General features: G+C 37.9%; 1 protein-coding gene across 2 annotated transcripts in view; it reads right to left on the reverse strand.

The window, feature by feature from the left end:
• The window catches only part of blw (ATP synthase subunit alpha blw, mitochondrial), a 373,048-nt gene that overhangs the window by 101,231 nt on the left and 246,686 nt on the right, over positions 1-25,131 (reverse strand). For both annotated transcript variants that reach the window (XM_090378871.1, XM_090378872.1), the window contains one exon: positions 15,595-15,743. In XM_090378871.1, coding sequence (XP_090234997.1) covers positions 15,595-15,743 — 149 coding nt within the window. The remainder of the gene's footprint in view (positions 1-15,594; positions 15,744-25,131) is intronic.

Raw genomic sequence — 25,131 nt, forward strand, 5'->3', positions numbered from 1 at the left:
AATAATGTACTTTCATTAATAAAAAAAAAAAAAAAAAAAAAAAAAACCTATTTCACAAAGCCAGAACTGATTCTAGGAATAGGAGCATGACTTCAGCCTAGAGCTGAATGCAATTGTCTCACTTAAACTGGATCTTACTCATGCATTTCTCTACTACTTTACAATGGGAGGGGCTGTCAGATGGAATTGAAAGGTGTATTATTGGTTTTTAGTTTAATCGACATTTTTCAGATGGACACTGGGTTGAGATGATTAATTGAGCCCATTTTGCAACTCACATGGATGGGGAGACTATCATGTCTCAGTTACAACTGATTGGTAACTTCAAGAAGCAGAATGTAACTACTTTGCAGTCATTTTAATTTGCTTGTTTCTTGATATGATACTTTTATTTTCATATCTTAATTTCTCCTCTCCACAACTCATGTTTAGAATAGGACAGATATCCCCTTCATAATTAGAAGGTTGCACAGGGTACATCTAGAACTTTTAGATAAATTAGTTCATTCCTTTTAAAATCAGTTTTTTTTAATTAAATTTTTTTAAAATTACCAGCCATGGCACTTCACACAGAGGTTCATGCAAGTGTTCCTCTGAATGTTGTTGGCAGTGTGCCAAAATCAATGTTCAGTATTGCAACATATGCATCTTGAATGTATTTGTATAAAGAAAACAGGTGTGTGTGTGTGTGTGTGTGTGTGTGTGTGTGTGTGTGTGTGTGTGTGTGTGTGTGTGTGATATATACATAAACTGTGAAATGATCTGCAAAAAGAAATCAGTCTAGTTGATTTCTTAATGTTTCTTAACTTGAAACTGTAAAAGTGTAACTTATTCAAATCACGACACACTAACAAACACAGCAAATCACTAACACAGCATCTGTGACATAACAGCCAGTTACACACGCATGTGTGTAAGAAAAATGCGTAATGCCTGTAAAACTGGGATATGAGATACATCTTCGGCCCTGGAAAGATTGTGCAGGGCTCAAGGGGTAGAATTTTTTTCAGCCTGGTCTGTACTTGTTAACAGGAGAGACTGCTTCTACAGGGATGGGATACACTTAAATAGAAAGGGTGCAAGAATGTTTGCTGATGCTATCGAGGCAATGTTAGGTGGGTCGGAAAACTGCTAGATTGGGGGGATACAAGGACTAATAGATTAACAGTAGCCACTGGCAGAGGTGAAAGTGATTCTTGCACTGCTTCTATTGGAATGAGCCGCAGCCTGGAAAATAAGATGCAGGATATTTCAGAGACTGCTGGGAATCATTGGGTACAAGTAAACACATGGGTTGTGTTAGGGTAGCTAAGAAAAAGAACAGGTGCATGTATACTTGTGTGTACACCAATGCTAGGAGTTTAGTAAATAAATTTGATGAATTTGAGGTATTGCTCAAAACATCAAAGGCAGATATTGTGGGGATTTCAGAGACGTGGTGTCACACAGATATAAGAAATGCAGAACTGGAATTTGGGGAGTACAATGTCTACAGAAAGGATAGACAGGATAGGAAGGGAGGAGGGGTTATGCTATTAGTTAAAAAACACATAAAATCCAAGGAAGTGAAGCCAGTCGACATCGCTGGACAGTGCAGTGTCGAGTCAGTTTGGTGTGACATAAGCATTAGGAGATCAAAATTGAGAGTAGGAGTGTGCTATAGGCCTAATGACTCTGATGAGTATAATAAGAAACTGTTCGGAGAAATAGAGTGGGCCAGTAAATCAGAGAGTCTTATAATGGGGGATTTTAATTTCCCAGATATTGACTGGAATTTGGGGGCTGGTCACTCACACAGTAGCAAGGCTTTTGTGGATTTATTGGATGATTGTTTTCTACATCAGCATGTTCGGGAGGCAACTAGAGGGAGTAATACTCTTGATTTGATTATCAGTAGTGATTCTTCATGCATTAAGAATCTGCAGATAAATGAACCACTTGGTGGCAGTGATCACAGTGTGCTGAAGTGGGAGTTACTCAAAGAGGTAACTACCATTAGGGGTAAAGGGAAGGGGTATTGCTTTCGTAAAGGCGACTACAATGGACTGAGACAGTATTTAAATTCTATACAGTGGGATCAACTGATGATATTGCCAACAGCAAATTCAAAATGGGAAGCATTCAAAGAACTTATTGTGGAAGCTACTAGGCTTTACATACCAACTAAGAAATATTGTTCAAGGTTTAGGCCTAAATGGTTGTCAGATGAACTAATGAGGCATATGGCAGAGAAGAAAAATGCATGGGATACATACAAATTAACACGTGACTCGGATGCCTATGATAGATACAAGTTGATCTGTAACCAAGTTACAAAGGAGGTTAGGCAGGCGAAGGCAGATTACGAGAGATCCTTGGCAAGGGATGCGAAGAAAAACAGCAAAGAGTTCTTTACTTATGTAAACTCTAGAAGGAAGGGGATGAATCAGATTGGTCCACTTGAGATCGATGGGTCAACTGTTGATGACCCTGCTCGGGTAGCTAACAAACTAAATGAATATTTTGCATCGACATTCACACATGAGGAGTTATTCAGCGAGGGGAATGCCAGAGGTGTATTCAACTCTAGCAGTAAGCTAGAGAATCTTGTAATAACTGAGAGCAAAGTGGAGGAGAAATTGTTGAAGATAAACACAAGAAAGGCACCTGGGGTGGATGGGATCTATCCAGTTATATTAAAGGAGGCAGCAAAGGAGGTAAGCAAACCCTTAGCCATAATTATGAGAGCTTCCTTGGACTCAGGGGAGGTACCCATTGACTGGAGATGTGCAAATGTGACCCCAATTCACAAAGGGGGATCAAAGGCTGACACAAGTAATTATAGACCTGTGAGTTTAACTTCTGTTCCCGGAAAATTAATGGAGGCACTGGTGAAAGAAGCACTGCAGGATCATCTAGACAAGACTTCAGTTATAGCTAGGACACAGCATGGTTTTGTTAAGGGGAAGTCTTGCCTGACCAATTTGATTGGATACTATGATGCAGTCACAAAAGAACTGGATGCAGGGAATAACTTTGATATTATATACTTGGATCTTAGAAAGGCTTTTGATACTGTTGCACATGGAAGACTGCTGCACAAATTGGAGCAGTGTGGCATTGGAGGCAAGTTGCTGCTATGGATAAAGGGGTGGTTGAGGGGGAGAAGACAGAGAGTGGTAATCAATGGACACTGCTCATCGTGGACTAATGTTATTAGTGGAGTCCCTCAGGGTTCAGTATTGGGGCCTTTATTGTTTTCTGTATTTATAAATGATATTGATGATGGTATATCAGGCTTAATGTCCAAGTTTGCAGACGATACGAAGGTTGGCAGGGTTGTCAAGGACACTACTGACACTATGCTGCTGCAACAGGATTTGGAAAGGTTGAGCAGATGGGCTTCGAGGTGGCAAATGAAGTTTAACATTGACAAATGTAAAGTACTACATATGGGAAACAGCAACGTATCAACTCTGTGGTACTACACTGACAGTGGTAGAGAATGAAAGGGACCTGGGGGTGGTGGTGCAGGCAGATATGAAGTTCTCTGAGCAGTGCAGACGAGCTGCAAGAGTAGCTCATGGTGTATTGTCAATGATATATAGGAATTTTTCTAGCAGGGATAAGGAGGTGATTATTCCCTTGTATAAGGCAATGGTCAGGCCACACCTAGAGTACTGTATACAGGCCTGGAGGCCTCATTTCAGGAAGGATGTAGAGCTGCTGGAACGAGTACAGAGAAGGGCAACTAGATTGGTGAATGGGACAAAGGGGTTCTCTTACGAAGAAAGGCTTAAGTTTTGCAAATTACAGTGTCTGGAAACTAGGCACCAGCGGGGTGATCTGATAGAGGTGTACAAAGCCTTGAATGGTTTGAGCATGCTCAATGTTGATGGGATTCTTCCTCTAGCTCAGAAAAATCACCTGAGAGGGCATAAATTCAAATTGAGGAAAGACAGATGTAGGATAGATGTGCGGAAATTTGCCTTTAGCCAGCGGGTGGTTGGTGGGTGGAACAGACTTCCATCCCTTGTCGTGGAAGTTGATAGCCTAAATAAGTTTAAGGCTCAGCTGGACAGGTATTTCGAACGAACAGAGGGGTGAAGTGGAAGTGGTTATTTTTATTTATTTATGTTACTTTTTTTTTTTTTTTTTTTTTTGGCTGATGCTGCATAAGCTTGCTTTCTTGCATCAAATGCCTCTACTAATGCTAATGCTAATGCTAATCTTCGAATAGACAGCAACATATGAAAAATGCATGAAGTATGTATAAATTAGGAATGATAAATTAACCATCCATTGCTCATGGCATCTGAATGGGGCCACTTATTTTTTATTTTTAAGTGAAATAAAAATCTTCACGTGTGCCTTTTTCCACCAATATTCTCTGACTGCTTATACAGTATTTTCTGTTTTCATTTTGATGTGCTATGAATTGAGACATTAAATTTTCGTTTAGATGGAGGCTACAGCAATAAACTTGGAGAAGAATCACTCCTATGGCATGATCAAACTGAAAGAGATAGGTAGTAAGCAGTGCTTTAGTAGGAGGGGTGTTTTCCTCGGAATCTCTTGGAGACCCTCACACCCCCAGACTACTCTGAATGATAAAAACTACATATTCATTGTGGCTTCATAGTGTACCCTCTTCAAAATAGTCACTGTTTGTACGAACAATACTGGCAACATAGTTTGTGAGCAGTTTGGTAACCACTAAAGTGACTTTCAGGAGCAACCTTGGCTGCCAATTCAGCAGTTATAATCCCAAGAAACTCTGATTAAATAGATCAAGAAATCTGGCATCTGGAGGCTCCAGTAGAGACTATCACAAAGCTACAGGATATAGCCCTGGTGACATGGTACACCACACCTGAAACATTCAGAGGCCTTATAAAGTCTGTGTGTTGCCATGTGGACAATAGCACTGGCAGCAAAGGGAGAACATACAAAGGGTACTAGGAAAGTTTTGCAATACAGCTTTGTTTATTTAATTTTTTCAAAGTAATTTCCTCTACATTCAATACACCTCTCCATCCTCCGAAACCAATCTTTAAACCAGTTCTGCCAAGTTTCACTAGGGAGTAAAGCACACTCGTTGTCCCAAGCCCGTAGAAGGTCCTCATCACTGGAAAACCGCCTCCCTTTTAGCTTCATTTTCACATGCGGGAACAGTGCAAAGTCGCAGGGAGCAAGGTCTGGACTGTAGGGAGGGTGCTCGAGAAGTTTCAGTCCTGTCGTGGTCAAATATTCAGTGCAGGCTTTGGCGCGGTGAGCTGGAGCATTATCGTGATGGAGGTACCAGGTGTCCATTCTTGACTTTGGCCGCAGGTTTGACTTTAGGCAGGCATTGTTCAGTATACCACTTAGCTGTGGCCGTCTTCTGCGTGTCCAAAACGACACGTTCCACAATTCCACTCGATTTGAAAAATACAGCTATCATTTTCTTCTTTACAGATCGGGATTTTCTGACAATTACGGGTGTGTCGTCATCATCAAAGACCCAAACTTTGTTTTGAGCCTTGGTCGGCAGATCGTAATAGTACAGCCAAGTCTCGTCACCTGTCACGATGTTGTTCACATACCGAGATTGTCCCTTATCAAACTTTTTTAACATCTCCCGGCACCAAGTCACACGTCGTGTCATCTGCTCTTCAGTCAGTTGATGCGGCACCCAGAGAGAACAAAGTTTCTTCACGTGCAAATGATCTTGCAGAATCGAACGAATTGCTGGTGCATTTAGGCCCAAAGTATCCTCTATCTGTTGGTAGGTCACTCGCCTGTTTTCGTCAAGCATTTTCCTCACAGCAGTAACGTTTTCCTCCGTAACTGACGTTCGTGGCCTTCCCGGCCTCTCAGAATCCTCCAGAGTGAAATTTCCCCTTTGGAATCCTCTATACCACCTGAATATCGTTGTACGATGTGGACAATCATCATCTAGTGCAAGAGTCATTTCTTCTAAGCACTGGCCTATGGTTAAACCATGCACGAAATTATACCGCAAAACTGTCCTTATCTCATTTCGTGACCACGATGCCATCGCAAGCACTTTACACTCTCACTACTAATGAATAACTGAGCCCATCGACTTGGCGCGGCGGCTACTATGCACGTATGAACATGTCTCAACATGCAGCAACAAGCAGCTTCCTGTGATTCATTGTTGCGTCATATTGCAAAACTTTCCTAGTACCCTTTGTACCTTCTATTAGGTTAGTTGCCCATAAGGTTTTGAATGGATAGCATATACAGGGTATATCATAAAATGAAGAACCCACTTCATGGATGGATTTAGGAACTAAAAAACTTTCACATAAACAAAAGTCTGATTTTGCCTTGCTTCCGAATTACACCCAGTTTTGCATTCAAGCAGCTATCTGCTTACCTTTACAGGAAAGGCCAAAATGACCACTGTGCCCGAATAAGCTGCCTGCCTCATCACAGACCTCACATGCTCACCTCATCATAGACCTTACTTGGTAAATAAATTTGATGAATTTGAGGTATTGCTCAAAGCATCAAACGCGGATATTGTTGGGATATCAGAGAAGTGGTGTCACACAGATATAAGTAACGCAGAACTGGAATTTGGGGAGAACAACGTCTACAGAAAGGATAGACAGGATAGGAAGGGAGTAGGGGTTATACTATTAGTTAAGAAACAAAATCCAAGGAAGTGAAGCCAGTAGACATCGCTGGACAGTGCAGTGTCAAGTCAGTTTGGTGTGACATAAGCATTGGGATATCAAAATTGAGAGTAGGAGTGTGCTATAGGCCTAATGACTCTGATGAGTATAATAAGAAACTGTACAGGGTTTAGAATAGAGTGGGCCAGTAAATCAGAGTCTTATAATGGAGGATTTTAATTTCCCAGATATTCACTGGAATTTGTGGGTTAGTCACTCACACACTAGCACGGCTTTTGTGGATTTATTGGTGATTGTTTCCTAAATCAGCATGTTCGGGAGGCAACTAGAGGGAGCAATACTCTTGATTTGATTATCAGTAGTGATTCTTCATGCATTAAGAATCTGCAGATACAGGAACCACTAGGTGGCAGTGATTACAGTGTGCTGAAGTGGGATTTACTCAAGGAGGTAACTACCATCAGGGGTAAAGGAAAGGGTTATTGCTTTAGTAAAGGCGACTACAATGGTCTGAGACAGTATTTCAGTTCTATACAGTGGGACCACCTGATGATGTTACCAACAGCAAACTCAAAATGGGAAGCATTCAAAGAACTTATCTTGGAAGCTACTAGGCTTTACACACCAACTAAGAAATATTGTTCAAGGTTCAGGCCTAAATGGATGTCAGATGAACTAATGAGACATATGGCAGAGAAGAAAAATGCATGGGATACATATAAATTAACAAGTGACACAGAAGCCTATGATAGATATAAGGTGATCTGTAACCAAGCTACAAAGGAGGTTAGGCAGGCAAAGGCAGATTACGAGAAATCTTTGGCAAGGGATGCAAAGAAAAACAGCAAGAAGTTCTTTACTTATGTAAACTCTAGAAGGAAGGGGATGAATCAGATTGGTCCACTTGATATCGATGGTTCAACTGTTCATGATCCTGCTCAAGTAGCAACAAACTAAATCAATATTTTGCATCTACATTCACACATGAGGAGTTATTCAGGAAGGGGAATGCCATAGATGAAGTAAACAACACTGGCAGCAAGCTAGATGATCTTGTAATAATTGAGAGTAAAGTGGAGGAGAAATTGTTGAAGATAAATACAAGAAAGGCACCTGGGGTGGATGGGATCTATCCAGTTATATTAAAGGAGGCAGCAAAGGAAGTAAGAAATCCATTAGCTATAATTATGAGAGCTTCCTTGGGCTCAGGGGAGGTACCCACACACTGGAGATGTGCAAATGTAACCCCAATTCGCAAAGGAGAATCAAAGGCCGACACAAATAATTATAGACCTGTGAGTTTAACTTCTGTTCCAGGAAAATTAATGGAAGCACTGCAGTGATCATCTTGACAAGAATTCAGTTATAGCTCAGACACAGCATGGTTTTGTTAAGGGAAGGTCTTGCCTGACCAATCTGATTGGATACTATGATGTAGTCACAAAAGAATTGGATGCAGGGAATAACTTTGATATTATATATTTGGATCTTAGAAAGGCTTTTGATACTGTTGCACATGGAAGACTTCTGCACAAATTGGAGCAGTGTGGCATTGGTGGCAAATTGTTTCTATGGATAAAGGGATGGTTGAGTGGCAGAAGACAGTGGTAATTAATGGACACTGCTCATCGTGGACTAATGTTATTAGTGGAGTCCCTCAGGGTTCAGCATTGGGTCCATTGTTGTTTTCTGTATTTATAAATAATATTGATGATGGTATATCAAGCTTAATGTCCAAGTTTGCAGACGACACAAATGTTGGCAGGGTTGTTAAGGACGCTACTGAAGCTATGCTGCTTTTTTTTTTTTTTTTTTTTTTTTGATTTGGTAGTTGTTGGCGCATCGGCTTCTGTGGCCATATTGCACCTCCCAAGGTTTTTGCAGTACTTTGATCCAAGCCCGAGGCGGGAATCGAACCCGCGACCTTTGGGTTGCCGGGCAGGTACTTTACCCACTCGGCTAGACCGGTCGGCGCTGAGAGGTGGCAAATGAAGTTTAACATTGACAAATGTAAAGTACTACATATGGGGAAACAGCAACGTATCAACTCTGTGGTACTACACTGACAGTGGTAGAGAATGAAAAGGACCTGGAGGTAATTGTGCAGGCAGATATGAAGTTCTCTGCGCAGTGCAGATGGGCTGCAAGAGTAGCTCATGGTGTCTTATCAATGATATACAGGAATTTTTCTAGCAGGGATAGGGAGGTGATTATTACCTTGTATAAGGCAATGGTCAGGCCGCACCTTAAGTACTGTATACAGGTCTGGAGGCCACATTTCAAGAATAATGTAGAGCTGCTGGAACGAGTACAGAGAAGGGCAACAAGGTTAGTGAACGGAACGAAGGGTTGCTCTTATGAAGAAAGGCTTAAGTTTTGCAAATTACAGTGTCTGGAGACTAGGCACCGGCGAGGTGATCTGATAGAGGTGTACAAAGCCTTGAATGGTTTGAGTATGCTCAATGCTGATGGGATATTGCCTCTTGCTCAGAATAATCACCTGAGAGAGCATAAATTCAAATTGAGGAAAGACAGATGTAGGATAGATGTGCGGAAATTTGCCTTTAGCCAGCGGGTAGTTGGTTGGTGGAACAGACTTCCATCCCTTGTTGTGGAAATTGATAGGCTAAATAAATTTAAGGCTCAGCTGGACAGATATTTCAAACAAACGGAGGGGTGAAGTGGAAGGTTTTTTTTTTTTTTTTTTGGCTGATGCTGCATAAGCTTGCTTTCTTGCATCATATGCCTATGCTAATGCTCAAAAGTCCCAAGTATCTCTCAGATTTGCTGGCAATCTTGTTCCACATGTTAGCAGAGCATTTCAATGTTATAAATTGTTTTGGAATAAATAATGCCGTTTAGATGGCATCACAAGTAAAAGTCAAGTGGATTTAGGTCCATGGACGAATGACATCAATTGTAACTTCTTCTAACAACTCATTTAATGCTTTCTTAAAAAATTGCAGTAGGATGCTCCCAGGCAGACCAGTAAGCCTGATTAAATTGTTTCCAATTACACTGGTCAGCATCAATTTCCTCCTGGAACAATTAACAGATTCTCATGGGAAATATGTTGAAAAACTCAGATAAATGCTTAAAAAGTTCCCACCACCTTAGTTCTCAAATATCGTAGGTTAATGACCAAAAACAAGACCTGTAATGTTCCGGGACATTCTGGAATATTGTTATGTGGAGAAGAAATGTGGGAATACTTCTGGAAGGTTATAGAAAAATAGAATTCTCCAGATTGTGAGCCTTCTAGAAACTTCTTTAGCAGTATATATACAAGTGCGTTCCACACCAAGCAGGCATTTCAAAGTATTTCAAAAAGAGTGCTTCAGAGTGGTGAACAAAAAGAACGTGTTTTAGTAAATTAGCGTTTGTAAAGAAGTGTAAATCGTGTACTGTTTAAATTAGAAATAAAAATGTACAATTTCTTAATTGTGTTCTTATGATGCGTACCACAACCATACATGAAATATGTTGCATTCTTACTGAAATAAGCCTGATGCTTTTGTTACATTTGCAGAGAAGTGGTATTAAAATTGCAATGGAAGCCAACATCACAACCTGTGAGAACAGCCTATAGACTAGTTTAGGTGTGGTCGGACATTGGTAGAATCTGAGCCCATTCCAGGTCGTTCCCATTCAGCCATTCATGACAGCATGATCAGAAAAGTGGAGTCGTTAATCATGGAAGATTGCCAGATATCTGTGCGTGAAGGAGGTGAAGATTAGTGTGGGCTCTGTCCTTCACGACCAACTCCATTTACAGAAATTGAGTGCAAGATGGATTTCCCAAATTATTGATTGGTTTCTAGAAGGCTGATCGACAACAGAAATCACAATCACAAGAATTGTTAGCCCTATGCCAAAAAAATGAGGACAACTCTCTCATCTAATCACTCAGGATGAAAGCTGGATACACCATTTAGACCCTGAAAGTAAAAAGTAGCCCATGGAATGGCAACATCATGGTTCCCCACCCGCCAAGAAGGCAAAGGTCCAAGCATCAGCAGGAAAGGTCTTGCTGACTGTTTTGGGAGGAGAAAGGCATAATAATGACAAATTACCTGCCAAAAGGTAGAACAATTACAGGTGCCTATTATGCCAACTTACTCACAAAATTACAGGAGAAAATCAAAACATGTAGGCATGGCATGCTGTCCAAAGGTGAGAATGCTTCAAGACAATGCCCCAGTTCACACTTCTGAAATTGCAACAACACAAGTGGCCACTTGTGGATATGAAATACTACCCCATCCAGCCTACTCACCCAATCTTGCACCATCAGATGACTTCTTGTTTCCTTCCCTCAAATCATTTCTTCGGGAGGACCCACTTCCCTGACAATGAGACATTAATTGCTGCAACAGAGTCATGGTTCAAAGACTAATCTCACCACTTCTACAAAAATGGTATCCATAGCCTCATCCATCAATGGGAAAAATGTGTAAATTTGCACGGTGGCTACGTAGAGGAGGACTAAAACCTGTGATAAGAATCAACAGGCTAACATCTCTGCAGCTAGGTCAGGGCGATTATTTATTGAACCACCCTCGTATATGATCAGTGTATTGTAGGGGTGTGGACCTGTCAAGTGTAATTACAATGGAATAAACTGACAATGCCTGCAAAGTAAAAGCAGTTTATCTGGAATTAAATAAAATTAAGATTAACATAAAAATAATAAAATAGTACTTAATCCTGTAGTACCCTAGGATTTTAACTACGTCTTCCAGCCGGCAGCCAAAACCAAAAGAACCACAGCAATAAGCAAAGTCTGTTTCTGTTTTGATGTATATGTACGAAACTTGTACATATACATCAGAGACCAAAAAGGAAGGAATAAAAAGAAGAATATAATTCAAAAATAAATAAATACATAAATGCAGAATTATGCTGAAATAATGCAGATTAAATCATGTAAAGGAAAACTGAATGAAAGTTTGAATTAAAAATTATTAATGAAGGCAAATTGCCCAGTTTGAAATTTAAACAAAGTAAAAGAAAGAGTAATCTTAAAATGAAAGAATAAAGTCAGGTTATGACAACTTACTGTAGGATCAGACAGGAGTCTGTGAATTAGTTAAGTGTAGTAAACACTGGGCTGCATCGGAGGCAAAAGAAGTTGTCAGTAGTTCTCTGCAGTGCTTTTTTTGTGATGGTACGCAATGGTACGGCGTACCAGCACCTTTATTAACAGTGATGTGTGACATTTGATTGCAATGCACTTCGAAATTTATAATATTCCGTAAATTTTTTCACATGTTTACCTACTATTCAATAAGCTTAAAATGATTTAACTAAATTTGCATTTTTTACTATCTATTGTTAAGATATTTTCTATATAAAACTGTATAACCATTTTTATAATTCTAAATTACTCAGTCGGACCTCTGTTTAATTATTTTGAATTCCCCTTGGAAGTTACATTTAAAATAGTTTCGGTTGAGGGAAGAAAATTTTCATATAGTGAATGAATTAGGAGAGAATTACTTGGTACGGCATGTTCGCATTTCTGGCTTTCAGGCAATTAGTGCTGCTGCGCAAATTAAGAGAGCTAAAGTGATTAGTATTGTATAACTTAGCTGTACCTGGTAAAACCTATCCGACCACCTGTCCCACATATGGACAAGTCGCACTGGTCTGCAGTGAGCAGATAAAGGTGTATTTCCAATGGGCTCTGGCCCACCTTCTACTAGAGTGGTGTCCAACCTTCTCCAGTACCGGGGCCATATTCAAAAAAATTCAAAGTTTCTTTAGTGTGTTATATTTTCGATATCATATTGCATGTAAAAGTAAAATTGAAAATACTCAAATTTTATTAAGTACAATACACAATTACATTTACTGAACAAAACATTTAATGAGAAAAATTTTTTGATAATAAAATTTAAAATGCTGTTTTAGTTCACTTTCCTCGCTGGTTGTAGGTTGGACACCTCTGAGAATCAACTGTAAGCACCCCATTCGAAAATTAGAAAAGTGATTTTCTTTTATCCCATAAATAATCATCTGTTGTTTCGTGGAAGTGCGTTATCCACATTTTTCCGTAAATTTTCCTTATCTCTGTTTACACTTTACTTTACCTGAATATCCGAATGATACCAATATTTTGGTATCATTCGGATGTTCAGGTTTCAAAAAAAAAAAAAAAAAAAAAGAAAGAGAATAGAAAAGAAAAAAATTTAAATTTAAGAACTAGTGACAATACCGATGATGAGAGAAGGACAATGAAGGTATTAAAACCTTCTAAACGTGAATTGTTGGCATTTGGTGAAAATGAAGTTAGAAAATTGTCTATTAGAGTTAAATGCAATTCGTGGATTTTGGGGATACCTAATTGATAAGGTTTCCGAAGAATTGAAGCATTTGATGAACGCTCTGAGTACGATACCAATTTCACTGAGTGAATGAGAACAAGAATTTTCAGAAATAAATCTGACCGCCAACCATGCTTCATTGATGACAAAAACAGTTTCTTCACTACTGTTTCAATAATAAATTTATGCTTAATAAACTGTTAATATACTTAATTTGTTCTTATTCTAAAAAAAAAAAAAAAAAAAATTACTACTAAAGTAAAAATATCAGGGGGGGATTAGAGTACTTTTCATAGCCTTTTAATTTTCAATTTTTTCCGATAGCAAAGAAGAGTACTCGCACCTATTTTTTTTTTTTTTTTTTTTTACAAAAAAGCACTGGTTCTCTGTATATTTATATCAGTTGAAGTAATCCAGAGAGAGAGAGAGGGGGGGGGGGGGAAGTGAATTATTCAAAGTGAACCATGTCCATGTGATGGGAAAGTAAGCAATTAAACAAATGAAGCAAATGCACCAGCAAAGGGAGACAACACTATCTTGAGCACCAACTTGCAAATATGCAATTAAATCAGATTTTTTTTTACAATATACACTTAGTTTTAATTTCTAATTTACTTTAATTTATTTTATATAATATACGCCGCATTGGGACTACCTTGTCCATACTTGGGAAGGTTTCCCCTTTCGATCCCACTTGATTTATTCTTAAGTTTCTTCTCTTCCACAGTTATAGACAAGTATAGAAACAGTCCTTGATGCATGATCAGGTGTAGTCCCCTGAAGAAATACCCGATCATGTATTAATATTTACTTTTGCTAACATCATATTTAATTGCCTATTTGCTCTACCCCCTCTATTAGAATTAGAGCCAAATTTATCATTTTGACTTAACCATTTTTTACTTTACAGGTCACTCCTCTCTAATCTACTATAATTTTGCTTAATTCATCATAACATATAGGATATTTACATTATTTTTTTCATTTTCACACCTACATTGTCATATTTCTGCTATCCTTTTCCTTTTAGCTTTCTGTGTAATTTACACTTCCATCTTCACACCTGTCTTATTTATTAAAACAACATACATACATATATATATATATATATATATAAACTTCTGCATCCTTTGCATGCTCTGGTGCATTTATCATATCTAGTTTATTTTTAATTCTCCAGGTTTTAACCCATTATTATTATATCACACACACACTTTAAACAGAAATGAAAGAAAAACTCTTAAAGTAAATAAGAACTGTATTTGTCACTTGGAATATTTCATTTCATATAGCACTGAGAAATTGACAAAAAAGGGTAAAAGTTGCTTCTGATGGATATAAAGCTGAAGAAATCAGCTGACTACAGAACTGCTACTTAGATAATATATATACAGTATATTCTGGTTATTTGGGCCAACAGTTAATCAGGGCTGATGTTTATTTGGGACAAATCTTAAAGAAAAGAACGTAATTGAGATATAGCCAGGATTTTCTTAGCTTAATTGGGACAATATGCTGTTTAATCAGGCAGGAGATTGCAGCACTCAAGATAATCCCTGATTGTCTCTGTTTGTTATTTATTTTTTTGTTATTTTTGGTTTTTAGGAGCATTAGCAACTAAGGTCATATTGCTCCAGGGATATGCAGTGGTCATTCCCTGACCTCTCCGCATCCTCCGTATTTGGTGGTCACAGGCTTGAACCCCGGTCTAATCAAGAAGCGTGTGCTATGCACTGCTGCTCCTGCCCACCTGGCTACGGAGGCAACTGATTGTCTCTGACTGGACCACTTAGTCTAAAGACTATTTCTGTAGGTCACAACAATAAAACAATTTGCAGTTTCCAGTTGGAGTTTTTCTGTTAGTGCAATCTGTTATAAATAGGTAGTAAACTCTATCTTACTGCATTTGTGATAATACCGATAGATGGAATTCAGTGGGCTTTTATACTATTATGGTGAAATCTTCACTTATATAAAAAACAAATTTTCAGAATCTTCTCTTCATTTCTATTTTTTAAGCTTCGTAAACTTGTTACTCCATATCTCACTTGCGCATATTGTGGTAGTTACAATTTGTATGTGCCGTGTTCTTTGTTAATCTTTTTTGTTTTAAATTTTACAAACAAAAAAAAAAAAATGTCAGTGGAAAGAAATATCAATTAGTTAGCACGTACATATTACAGTATTAATTAAGCTATGTACGAAAGCATAAATTTATTTTTATTTTGCTAACTTATGGAAAATATTCTTCCTATTTTCACATATTTAATTTTGTTAATTGGTGAGGTAATAAAGTGTAAATTTGTGCTTTATATCTTTACTTTTATAGCCTGTGGATAATATTCCTCTTATTTTTGCTAATTAGAATCATGTTTACTAGAATTAAAATTCAATTCACAAACAAGATAACAATGACCAGTGCTTACTACATATCATAGTGATTTGATCATTTGAATGAATCAAAGTGGGGGGGGGGTCTCAGTTGAATTCTTAACTACTTACGTGAAACTTTGCGTAATTCGGGCAGCTGCTTAATCGGACCAAAGTGCACTAGTCCCAATGTGTCCCAAATAACCAGAATCCACTGTAGAGAAATTTGCACATAAGTGTAAATCACTAAAGATAATTTGAAAGTCTCATACCAGCATCTGTTAATCTTTTAACAATTTGTGCCACTGTACTTCTCTTTTGCCCAATAGCAACGTATATGCAATACAACTTCTTCTTCTCATCTGATCCCTCATTGAACTGTTTCTGGTTAATAATAGTATCAATAGCAATTGCAGTTTTCCTGAAAAACAGAATAGAAAATTTACTTAATTTCTAATCATCTATCAAAAAAATAATTCTAAAGAATTATTGGGAGGGGAAACTTTGTTTAAAAGGTGAAGGACATGAATGCAGCACTGACAATCCTAAGAATGACAACGTTTCAGTGTCAAAGTGTGGCAGCTGCTTCGGGTTTGTGTTGCCAGTGAAGCGTAAATTTAATCTCCTTATATATTACTGTAATTTTAATTTTGTAAAAATTTATTGGTTATAGTTTAACCAGTGCTGGAGTGAGGCCCAATATATAAATGGTTGATAAACAAGATAGCTAATTGGCAAGAAGACAGATTTTTATGATTACATTGTTGTTAGTACCTTTGTATTATTAGATTTTCTATTTCACTCCCATCAGATAGCTTTCCAGCCTACAATAGTAAAAAATATTCTTATTACACAACCAAAACATGCTGTCTAAAAATATATTGTCACATATGACAATATATTTTTGTCATATCACACAGAAATGGGTAGAGAAGGGAATTAAAAAAGTGAAACTTGACAGTGAGGAGCATGTTACACTGTTTCTGCAGTCATCGTTCTGTATAGTTAAAGGCAAGAAAAGAAAGGGAAGGGAAGGGAAAAGTATGCATGTCTTAAAATAAGGATATTAAATCATAAAACATATGAAAGCATATTCCATTAAAGTGAACAATACTAACCATAATGTTAAGGAAACATTCCTTAAATTAATTATACTGGAGTTGTGCTTTGAATTTTGGTAAGAAAGGAAAAGTTAATGCTTAGCTATAAGTTATAATAGAAAATTCTTCTGCATTAAAGAAATAATTTGGTTATTTAATAAACAAATTAAATATTTATTTGAATCTCACAGATTTGTTGGTTGGATGTCAACCAGTGTACAGATAACACATTGCTGCACTTGACTGTAGATGGAGGTGGTGCATTTCAGAACCTCATAGCAAGTTAGTTATTGGAACAATTGAGGGTTTTTTAAATTAATTAATATACTAAACTATAATTAATATATAGTTTGAATTCATATAGTCACATTGGTTAGTTTATTTTTATTTAGTTGAGTATTTATAATGCTACAGTTTAATATTCAGAAGGCCTTAACTTCACTAGTGGTTCAAGTTTTGTTAATAGTTTAATTAACATAATATTTTTGGTAATTTAAATATTGTAATATACTGTAAATAAAAATTTCAGAAGTATTTGTAAAGCTACTATTCAGATAGTCTTTGTTATTGATATTTCGGTGGGAATTTTGTAACTTTCATTCAGTAGCATAAATTTCACCTCACTAGGGTAAAAAGTTATGCCAATTTAATTTCTGTAATTATTTTGTTAACTTATATCTTTAATACAAATTAAATTAAATGTTTTATAAAATATCTGGTAAGCTACGGCTTAACATTCAGATAGCTGTTATCGATATTTTGGTGGGAACTTCGTAACTTTTGTTAGGTAGCTTAACTACTACTACTGATTAAAGTTTTGTAAATAGTTTCATTTCTGTAAAATTTAAATTCTGTAATATTTTGATAATTTAAATTTGGTACTATACAATATTGTAAATTTAAATTTTGTAAACTTTCTAAATTTTACCTTAATAATGGCTGCTCAAAATTCACTTAAAGTCCAAAGACATTGTGATCTAAACAGAAATGCCTGCAAGCATTCCTGGTGTGAATCGTGAATTTACCATTTGTATAGGCTGTGGCATGAATTCTAAAGTTTGTCTAGTGGACAAACCTAGACCAGCTGATGATTCTTTTCTTTGCACTAGATGTAAGATGGATTGATGGGCGGCTGCAGAACAGAAATCAAAGGGTTGTGATGATTGATTGGCTGATTTATGAGTTCTTGGTGCAAGAGCTACCCTGCTGTGGCTAAAATGCACCTTGAACGTTTTATATGGCAGTTCTGTTCGTGTTTATATTTTGCTGGAAATAATTTTTAGGGGTCAAGGAGTGTATATAGCTTAATACAGCTATAATAAGTTTTACACTACATACGTAGTTCAAATTTAGGTAAACTATGGTGTACTTACACCGATATTATATAGTTAATTACCTAAACCCATAAGAAATGCCTTGTGCATTTCTTCTTCTAATAGCTTAATACAGATATAACATTTGATTTCATATTTGGTTAAAGAAGTTTATTTCCAGGCAGAACTGAAAAACATTATTTTTCCTGTCTTCCAATATGGTTTTGAGAGTGAGGGAGTGATGCTTGGTTATTAACTCTTTAAAGCAATTTCGGTACTCAGCTGCAAAAGCTACACCAAATGTAAAGAATGAGTCACCAAAGAAACAAGTGCTTGCCCCAGAAACAAATGTAATTGGGAGATTGTTGGGAACTAAAGTATCATGTGAACTTGTCAAGTGATACAACCGCGATTCAGGTCCCAGATAAGAATAGTCAAGTGAATACTGTTCTGGTTGAAGGTAACTACCTTTATTGGGAGACTATTTCACAAATGCAAGTAATACTTTTTATAATAAAGATACATGGATCAGAACCAGGTTGTGTTTGCAGGGAGCAACTGTCAATTTAAGTGGGGGTATAGGGAAACAAGCCTAAATAACAGAGGTGTGTCAGGGTAGTAGACTATAGAAGAATAGTTGGTCTTAACAACATTACAGTAATGTTAGAATTTGAACTCATGGTTAGGGACAAATAATGCTGACATAATAGGGTTAACAGAAACATAGTGCTAACTTAAAATTGGGGATGAGTTCCACTATAGTATGTATAATGGAAGATAGAAGGGGCAATAGTGTCACAGTTCTCATCAAAAGCATGCCTGAGTGCAAAAAGAGCTTTTGCTCAGCCTGAAGTTATGTCTGCCAGCACAGATTTTTTTTTTTTTTTTTTTTTTTTTGATTTGGTAGTTGTTGGCGCATCGGCTTCTGTGGCCATATTGCACCTCCCAAGGTTCTTGCAGTACTTTGATCCAAGCCCGAGGCGGGAATCGAACCCGCGACCTTTGGGTTGCCGGGCAGGTACTTTACCCACTCGGCTAGCCCGGTCGGCTGCCAGCACAGAATCTGTGGCATTAGTTAGCTGGAAACTAAAGTATAATGAGAGTGGGAGTAATCTACAGACCAAAAGATTGAAAAGTATGACGTGAGTTTCTACACAAAGATGAAATGGGCAAGCAAGCAAGCACAAATGACTTTATAGGCAACTTCAATCTGCCCCAGATTGATTGAAATAAGTGAGAGGGGAAAAATAACCTTGGGGAAAAATTTTTTTGAATATATCAGATGAGTCTATTTGTACCAGCATGTTAGAAAAAACACTAGAGGTGAGAATATTCCTGACTTCATCACTCACAAATTAGATAACATCACAGGGCTTAAAATACAGGAAGTTAGATGAATTTAGCAGACTGCAGAGTGAAAGCAAATACACTTAAATTATGGAATAGTTTTGAAGAAAAATTCATATAAGACATGAAACACACATACCATTAAGAAAGTATTGCAGAAGCAAGATTCCAATATGAATGCAAAGCTGGGTGGTTAAATAAAGCAGAAAAAAATAGCATGGTATGCTTACAGAGCAATGCAAAGTACTTAAGCCTACAGCAACCGAAAGCCAATTTGTAATAGTACCACAGATAAGGTTAGTAAGGTCAAGGAAATTAAGGATAGGGAATTTTTCATGTGAATGCAAAGACGAAGAAAGTGACCTTGGGCAATGGAAAAGTCTTAGACAACCCAGCTGATGTGGGTGAACTGAACAGGCACTTTGAATCTCTTTACAGAAGAGAGAGACCCCTCACGCTGAGAAGAGGCTACGTGAATGAGGCCGAGCCATATGAAATTAGTGATTTCTAAATTACAGATGACTTTTTATTAGAAAGATTTGAGAATAAAGTCAGGTAAGGCTCATGGAGTTGATGGCATATACCCAGTAATTTTGAGGAAGGCCACCAGGGAATGTATTGAATCAGTGAAGTTAATTACGAGGGCATCTTTGAACTCAGAAGAGATTCCTTTGGATTGGAGAAGTGCCAACACATCACTAATAAGTAAACAAAGTTCTAAGAGCAAAGTTTGTAACTACAGGCCAGTTATTTTAAATTAAATGGTAGGGAAAATCAGAGGCAACACTTAAGAGAACAATCCAGGGATATTTAGATAGATTTCATTTTCTGAATAACATGCACTATGGTTTTATGGGAAAATGTTTATCCCCACCCCATGATTAACACAGTTTATTTTGTCACAGTCCTTCATGAGAGGTTGCGGTATAAGCTGGAACATGTTGGATTACTGGAAAGATTCTAAGATGGATTGATGGGTGGCTGCAGAACAGAAGACAGAGGGTTGTGATGATTGATTGGCTGATTTATGAGTTCTTGGTGCAAGAGCTATTGTGGCTAAAATGCACCTTGAAGGTTTTATATGAAAGTTCTGTTCTTGTTTGTATTTTGCTGGAAATAATTTCCAAAGGTCAAGGAGTGTATATAGCTTGGTACAGGTCGACCATCACTAATCTGGCAGCGTTGGGACCTATGGGGTGTCGGATTAGTGAGTTTGCCAGATCACCAGTGGTTATTTTAGCACACAGTTTACCCAACAGCTAACCACCTCATCCTACCTTTAACATGTTAATTGCCAAGCTAGTTTAAGAGAAAAATTCCACAGGGGCCAAAAAATATTTAGCAAATAATTTCATTAGTAATTCTTAAATAATTGTAATGTCAGTGTTGTTTTTTCGCTTAAAATATCAAAAACAGTATTTTTTTGTCACATATGTGGCTCAGTAGGTTACTTTATTTCTTGAGAAGCCATGTCAGCCACATATGTGTGACGCTATTATGGCATACATATGAAGATTGTTTGTGATTAGTTTATTGCACGTGCGGCGAGTGCAGCAATAAAACTAATTGCGATAAAATAAACTCTAACGTCGCAATAAGTTTGTCAGTATTGTTAGAGATTTTGTGAAAACAAGTTCGTTAGCACGCTGTATTATCCATCATATTGTGTTGTGTTTTTCCACAAGTTTGTATAAGTGTGTTGTAAAAAAAAATCTAAAAAAGGAATGGCTAAAAGAAAATTACTAAAATAAGAGGAACTCAGAGAAATTGCTGGAAATTAAGCAGAGTTAAACTTCTCACAGAGACACCGCTGTCGAGTTTTTTCAGAAGTTCAACTTTACCTGTTATGGACAATATACGGTGTTTGCGCTTTACACCACGAGAGGCACTTCCTTTATGCATTGGAACCATGGCTGGGGCTAAATGTGAGCAGGCTATAATAATAAATGCAGAAAAACAAGTGGGAATGGCTTGCCGGTGTTTACACCAACAGCTGATGTTGCAACCAACGCCACCAAAAGAGTAGCGGCAGGTCAGTGCGCCGACCTGTGAAATTTGAAATTACGTTCGCGGAAATTATGTCCGAATTAGCAGTGGTACTGGATTACCGGTGGCTGGATTAGTGATGGTCGACCTGTATAACGTTTTATTTCATATTTGGTTATAGAAGTTTATTTCCAGGCAGAACTGAAAAACATTGTTATATTTTTCCTGTTTTCCAATATGTTTTTGAGAGTGAGGGAGTGATGCTTGGTTATTAACTCTTTAAAGCAATTTTGGCACTCTGCTGCAAAAGCTGAACAAGTAATTAATACGAGGGGGTACAAAAGGTTCGTACCCTGACCCAGATAAAACACCAGTGAGAACATGCTGTTTTTAATATATGTTGTCTACATAATTCAATAACTAGCATGTGAAATTTTATTCCCACAGGTGATCGTACACCAGAGGTGGAGCCCAGAATCTGAGGAAGGACCTACGGTTGACAAAGTGGAGTATCGAGCAGTGATCAAGTTCCTGCATTTGCAAGGCAAGAAACCTCAGGAAATTGATGAAGAAATGAAAGTTGTGTATGGCAGAATTGTCCATCCTATGACACTAAAAATGTGGAAACTGGAGTTCCAGTGTGGTTGTACAAGTGTCTTTGACCAGCCAAGGGAAGGATGGCCATCAACATCCACAGACAGTGAGACAGTTGCAAAGGCTGAGCAGCTAGTGCTCAGTGACAGACGTGTGACAATTTATTTAATCGCAAATGCAGTGGGAATTAGTTATGGGTCTGTGCACAGCATTTTACATAACCATCTGCACATGTCTAAGGTCTCCACACGAAGAGATCCAAGATTGCTGACGACTTTGCAGAAGCAATGTTGAATGCAATGTTCTCACCAACTGCTGAATTTGTGTAATGCAGATGTTGAGAACTTTTTTGATCGGTTGGTGACAAATGACGAATGCTGGATGTACAAGTATGATCCGGAGACTAAAGACATGGCAAAGCAGTGGAAGTGCACCCCCTCCTTCTACAAAAAGGTAAAGACAACTCCATTTGTGAAGAAAGTGATGTTGTCCGTGTTTTGAGAGAGAAAAGGGGTTATCCTGACAGATTATCTATCTCGTGGTTCCACACTTACTAGAGAATACTACAGAAATCTTTTGAAAAAGTTACGATGCTTTGAAGATGAAGAGGCATGTAATTTTAATCAAAGGTGTCCGTCTTCTGTCAGACAATACACCAGCTCACACAACTGTTGCTACTACCAACTTTGTTGCCCAGTGTGGCTTCAAACTACTGCAGCACCCACCTTAATATCCTGACCTAGTACCATCAAGACTTCTTGTTTCAAGAAATGCAGAAACTATTGCATGGACACTGCTTTGATTCGTCTCAGGAAGTCATCAATGAAGTGGAATCGTGAATTTAGGCAAAAAGTGTGGATTCTGATCAAGGCATTAAACAAATGATCCATAGATGGGAGAAATGTGTTACTATACACAGAGAGTACATAGAAAAAGATTACAGTTCCTGTGAAGTTTCACCTTTCTAATACCCACTCATACATGTTCCACTGTTTGTTGTGTGGGGCAGGTAGGATAAAGTGGGATCCTCTACTTGCAAGAGATGGCAGTGGCTGAAATGAGTGTGTTCTATTCTTAATTTACCTTGCAAGTATCACTTTGTCACATCTGTTTTGTTGTATGCTGGATTTCTATGGTTGGAGTAAACTTTTAATTTGACGCAATTTGTTATTGGTTAGGACCTGCCATTACTATTGCTGCCACCAGTGCAGTATCCCACTGTGATAAATAACTTTTGTATTCTGAGAAAGGAACGTATTCGGGTGAAGAAATATTGCTGTCAGCTTTTTTGATTAGCCATAGCAGCATTGACTGCCTAGTCAGTGGTGCAATAAAATCTAGATTAAGATTTGTTCCCATTCTGAGTTGAGTTGATTTAGATTTTAATGGAGCAAAAACAACTATGGTTATACTGCACCAGGAAGAAAAAAAAAAAAAAAAAAAAAAACTAAAAAGATAGATTCTGGTAACCTTTAAAAAAAATGTTACTTTATTAAATTGTTATAAAGCAGTATAAGTTTAAAAGTAAATTTTCTAATTTAGATACATGTGTGTATATATATTAATATCTTGTAAAAACTTAACTGCAGGTACATAGTCGTTTTCTGATAAAATCTGAGCGTATCTAGCCCAGTCAGATGAGTAAAAGCAGTAAAATATACATTGCGAACATGGGTAAAATTAATGCAATCGATTAAAATATGCTGTATAGATAGAATGGTGTCAAGACTCACACATAGTAGGGTTATTTGCCCACAGCAGGAATGAATGTGTTAGATGACTGTGTCCTGTCGTGGAGTCTAGAAAGAACAACTTCCTCGCTATGATTCCTGCGCAGATTCGACTGCCATGTTTCAGTTAGACTATCTGGTATAATTTATTTGTTGTCTGCCTATGCCACAATTCTTGCCATTGGGAGTATATTTTGTTGCATACTATTTGCCTGTAGTCTGTACAGGGGACTGATTGATGATTATTAGTGGAGCTGCTGATTTGGCAGCAGTGTCAGCCAAATCATTTCTCCTTGTCCCAATGTTGCTGGAATCAAGCAGAAACAGATATCAAACTTGTGTTCATAAAGAAAAAGTATCTTCTGCTGAACCCAACAGAGAACTGGATGGGAATTGTCTCAAAGATAATAAAGCCTGTAATACACTCAAAGAATCTGAATATATTATAGACCTTTGATATAGACTAGTTCTAATGTGATCCAAGGCTAACTCTATAGCATGCAACTCTGCAGTGTATATATATCCTGGATTCAGGAAGAATCTGCTGAGATATAGTAGTGCCTGGAAAGACAGCTGCAGATCCTACACACTATTCCAACTTCGTGCCATTTGTGTAAACTGGCAGGAAGTCTGAGTGTTCAGGTTGGTGTGCTGAATAAGAGCTGCAGGTAAACACATGGAGTCAGATTTTGCCCAGTTCATAAGGGAAAAGTCACACGATGAAATATGAGCATGCCAGGGTGGAAGGGTCTGCTTTGGGATTGGGCAACCCCGTCTGTGATGTTGAACTCTGAGTAGCTCTTAGAAACAAAATACCGAAAGGCCGGTTGGCAGTATGATGGGCATTGTACAAATTTTCCCAACATGGCTCAAAAACAGATGGCCATGTCTAGCAAGGATTTAAGCTTAAAAGCATACATTGGAGAAAACTGTTTACATTGAAGCAAGAGAGAGGCGATTCGTTTGCTTCAACGTATAGCTCTGGACAGAAGATGTTCAAAATGCTAAAGAAGTGATACTGATAGCTTGAGGGTGGACAGGGTCCAGCCATCGAAGTGCACTCTCTCTAGCTGAACCTTATACCTGGGACTGTAATCTAGTTCAGATTGTACAAGTGCACAGTAAATGAAAGTTTGCACCCTATTTAGATAGAAGAGAATATTAAGGCTTCTTGGGCATTTTGAATGGAGTTGGTGGATATGTTCCAGGAGAAACATTTTATGGAAAACGAGTCCCAAGAATTGTCTGAACCTATTGGAATAACATTTTGTCCAAGCCTTAATTCAGGTTCAAGATGAGGATTAATGGTTACGACAAAAGTGTAAGCAAATGGTCTTCTGGGGCAAGAACCTGAATCCCTTAGCAAGTGCCCAGGAAAATATTCTAAAGTCATCAACATAGAGGATGCTGTTTACCATTGAAGGAAGTTGTTCTGTGATGGAATTTACTTTGATGGCAAAAACAGTGACAATACCGATCCTTGTGGTACTCCCTCCTCTTGGCAAAAGGGACGACAAAGTGAAGATCCCACATGAACTTGGAAAGGCTGATCGACTAAAAAGTTTTTAATAAAAACGGAGATGCCCACTAAGACAGAGGTTATTAAAATACAAAATCTCCAAGTTGTGTCATATGCCTTCTCCACATCAAAGAATATAGACACCACATGTTTCTCGTTTCAGGAAAGCATCCTGAATGGATGTTTCCAGTCAAATAAAATGGCTCAGAGTGGACCGGTT

This window comes from Mastigoproctus giganteus, chromosome 8 (assembly GCF_048544385.1).
Source record: "Mastigoproctus giganteus isolate SK-2022 chromosome 8, ASM4854438v1, whole genome shotgun sequence".
Taxonomy (NCBI): Eukaryota; Metazoa; Arthropoda; class Arachnida; order Uropygi; family Thelyphonidae; genus Mastigoproctus; species Mastigoproctus giganteus.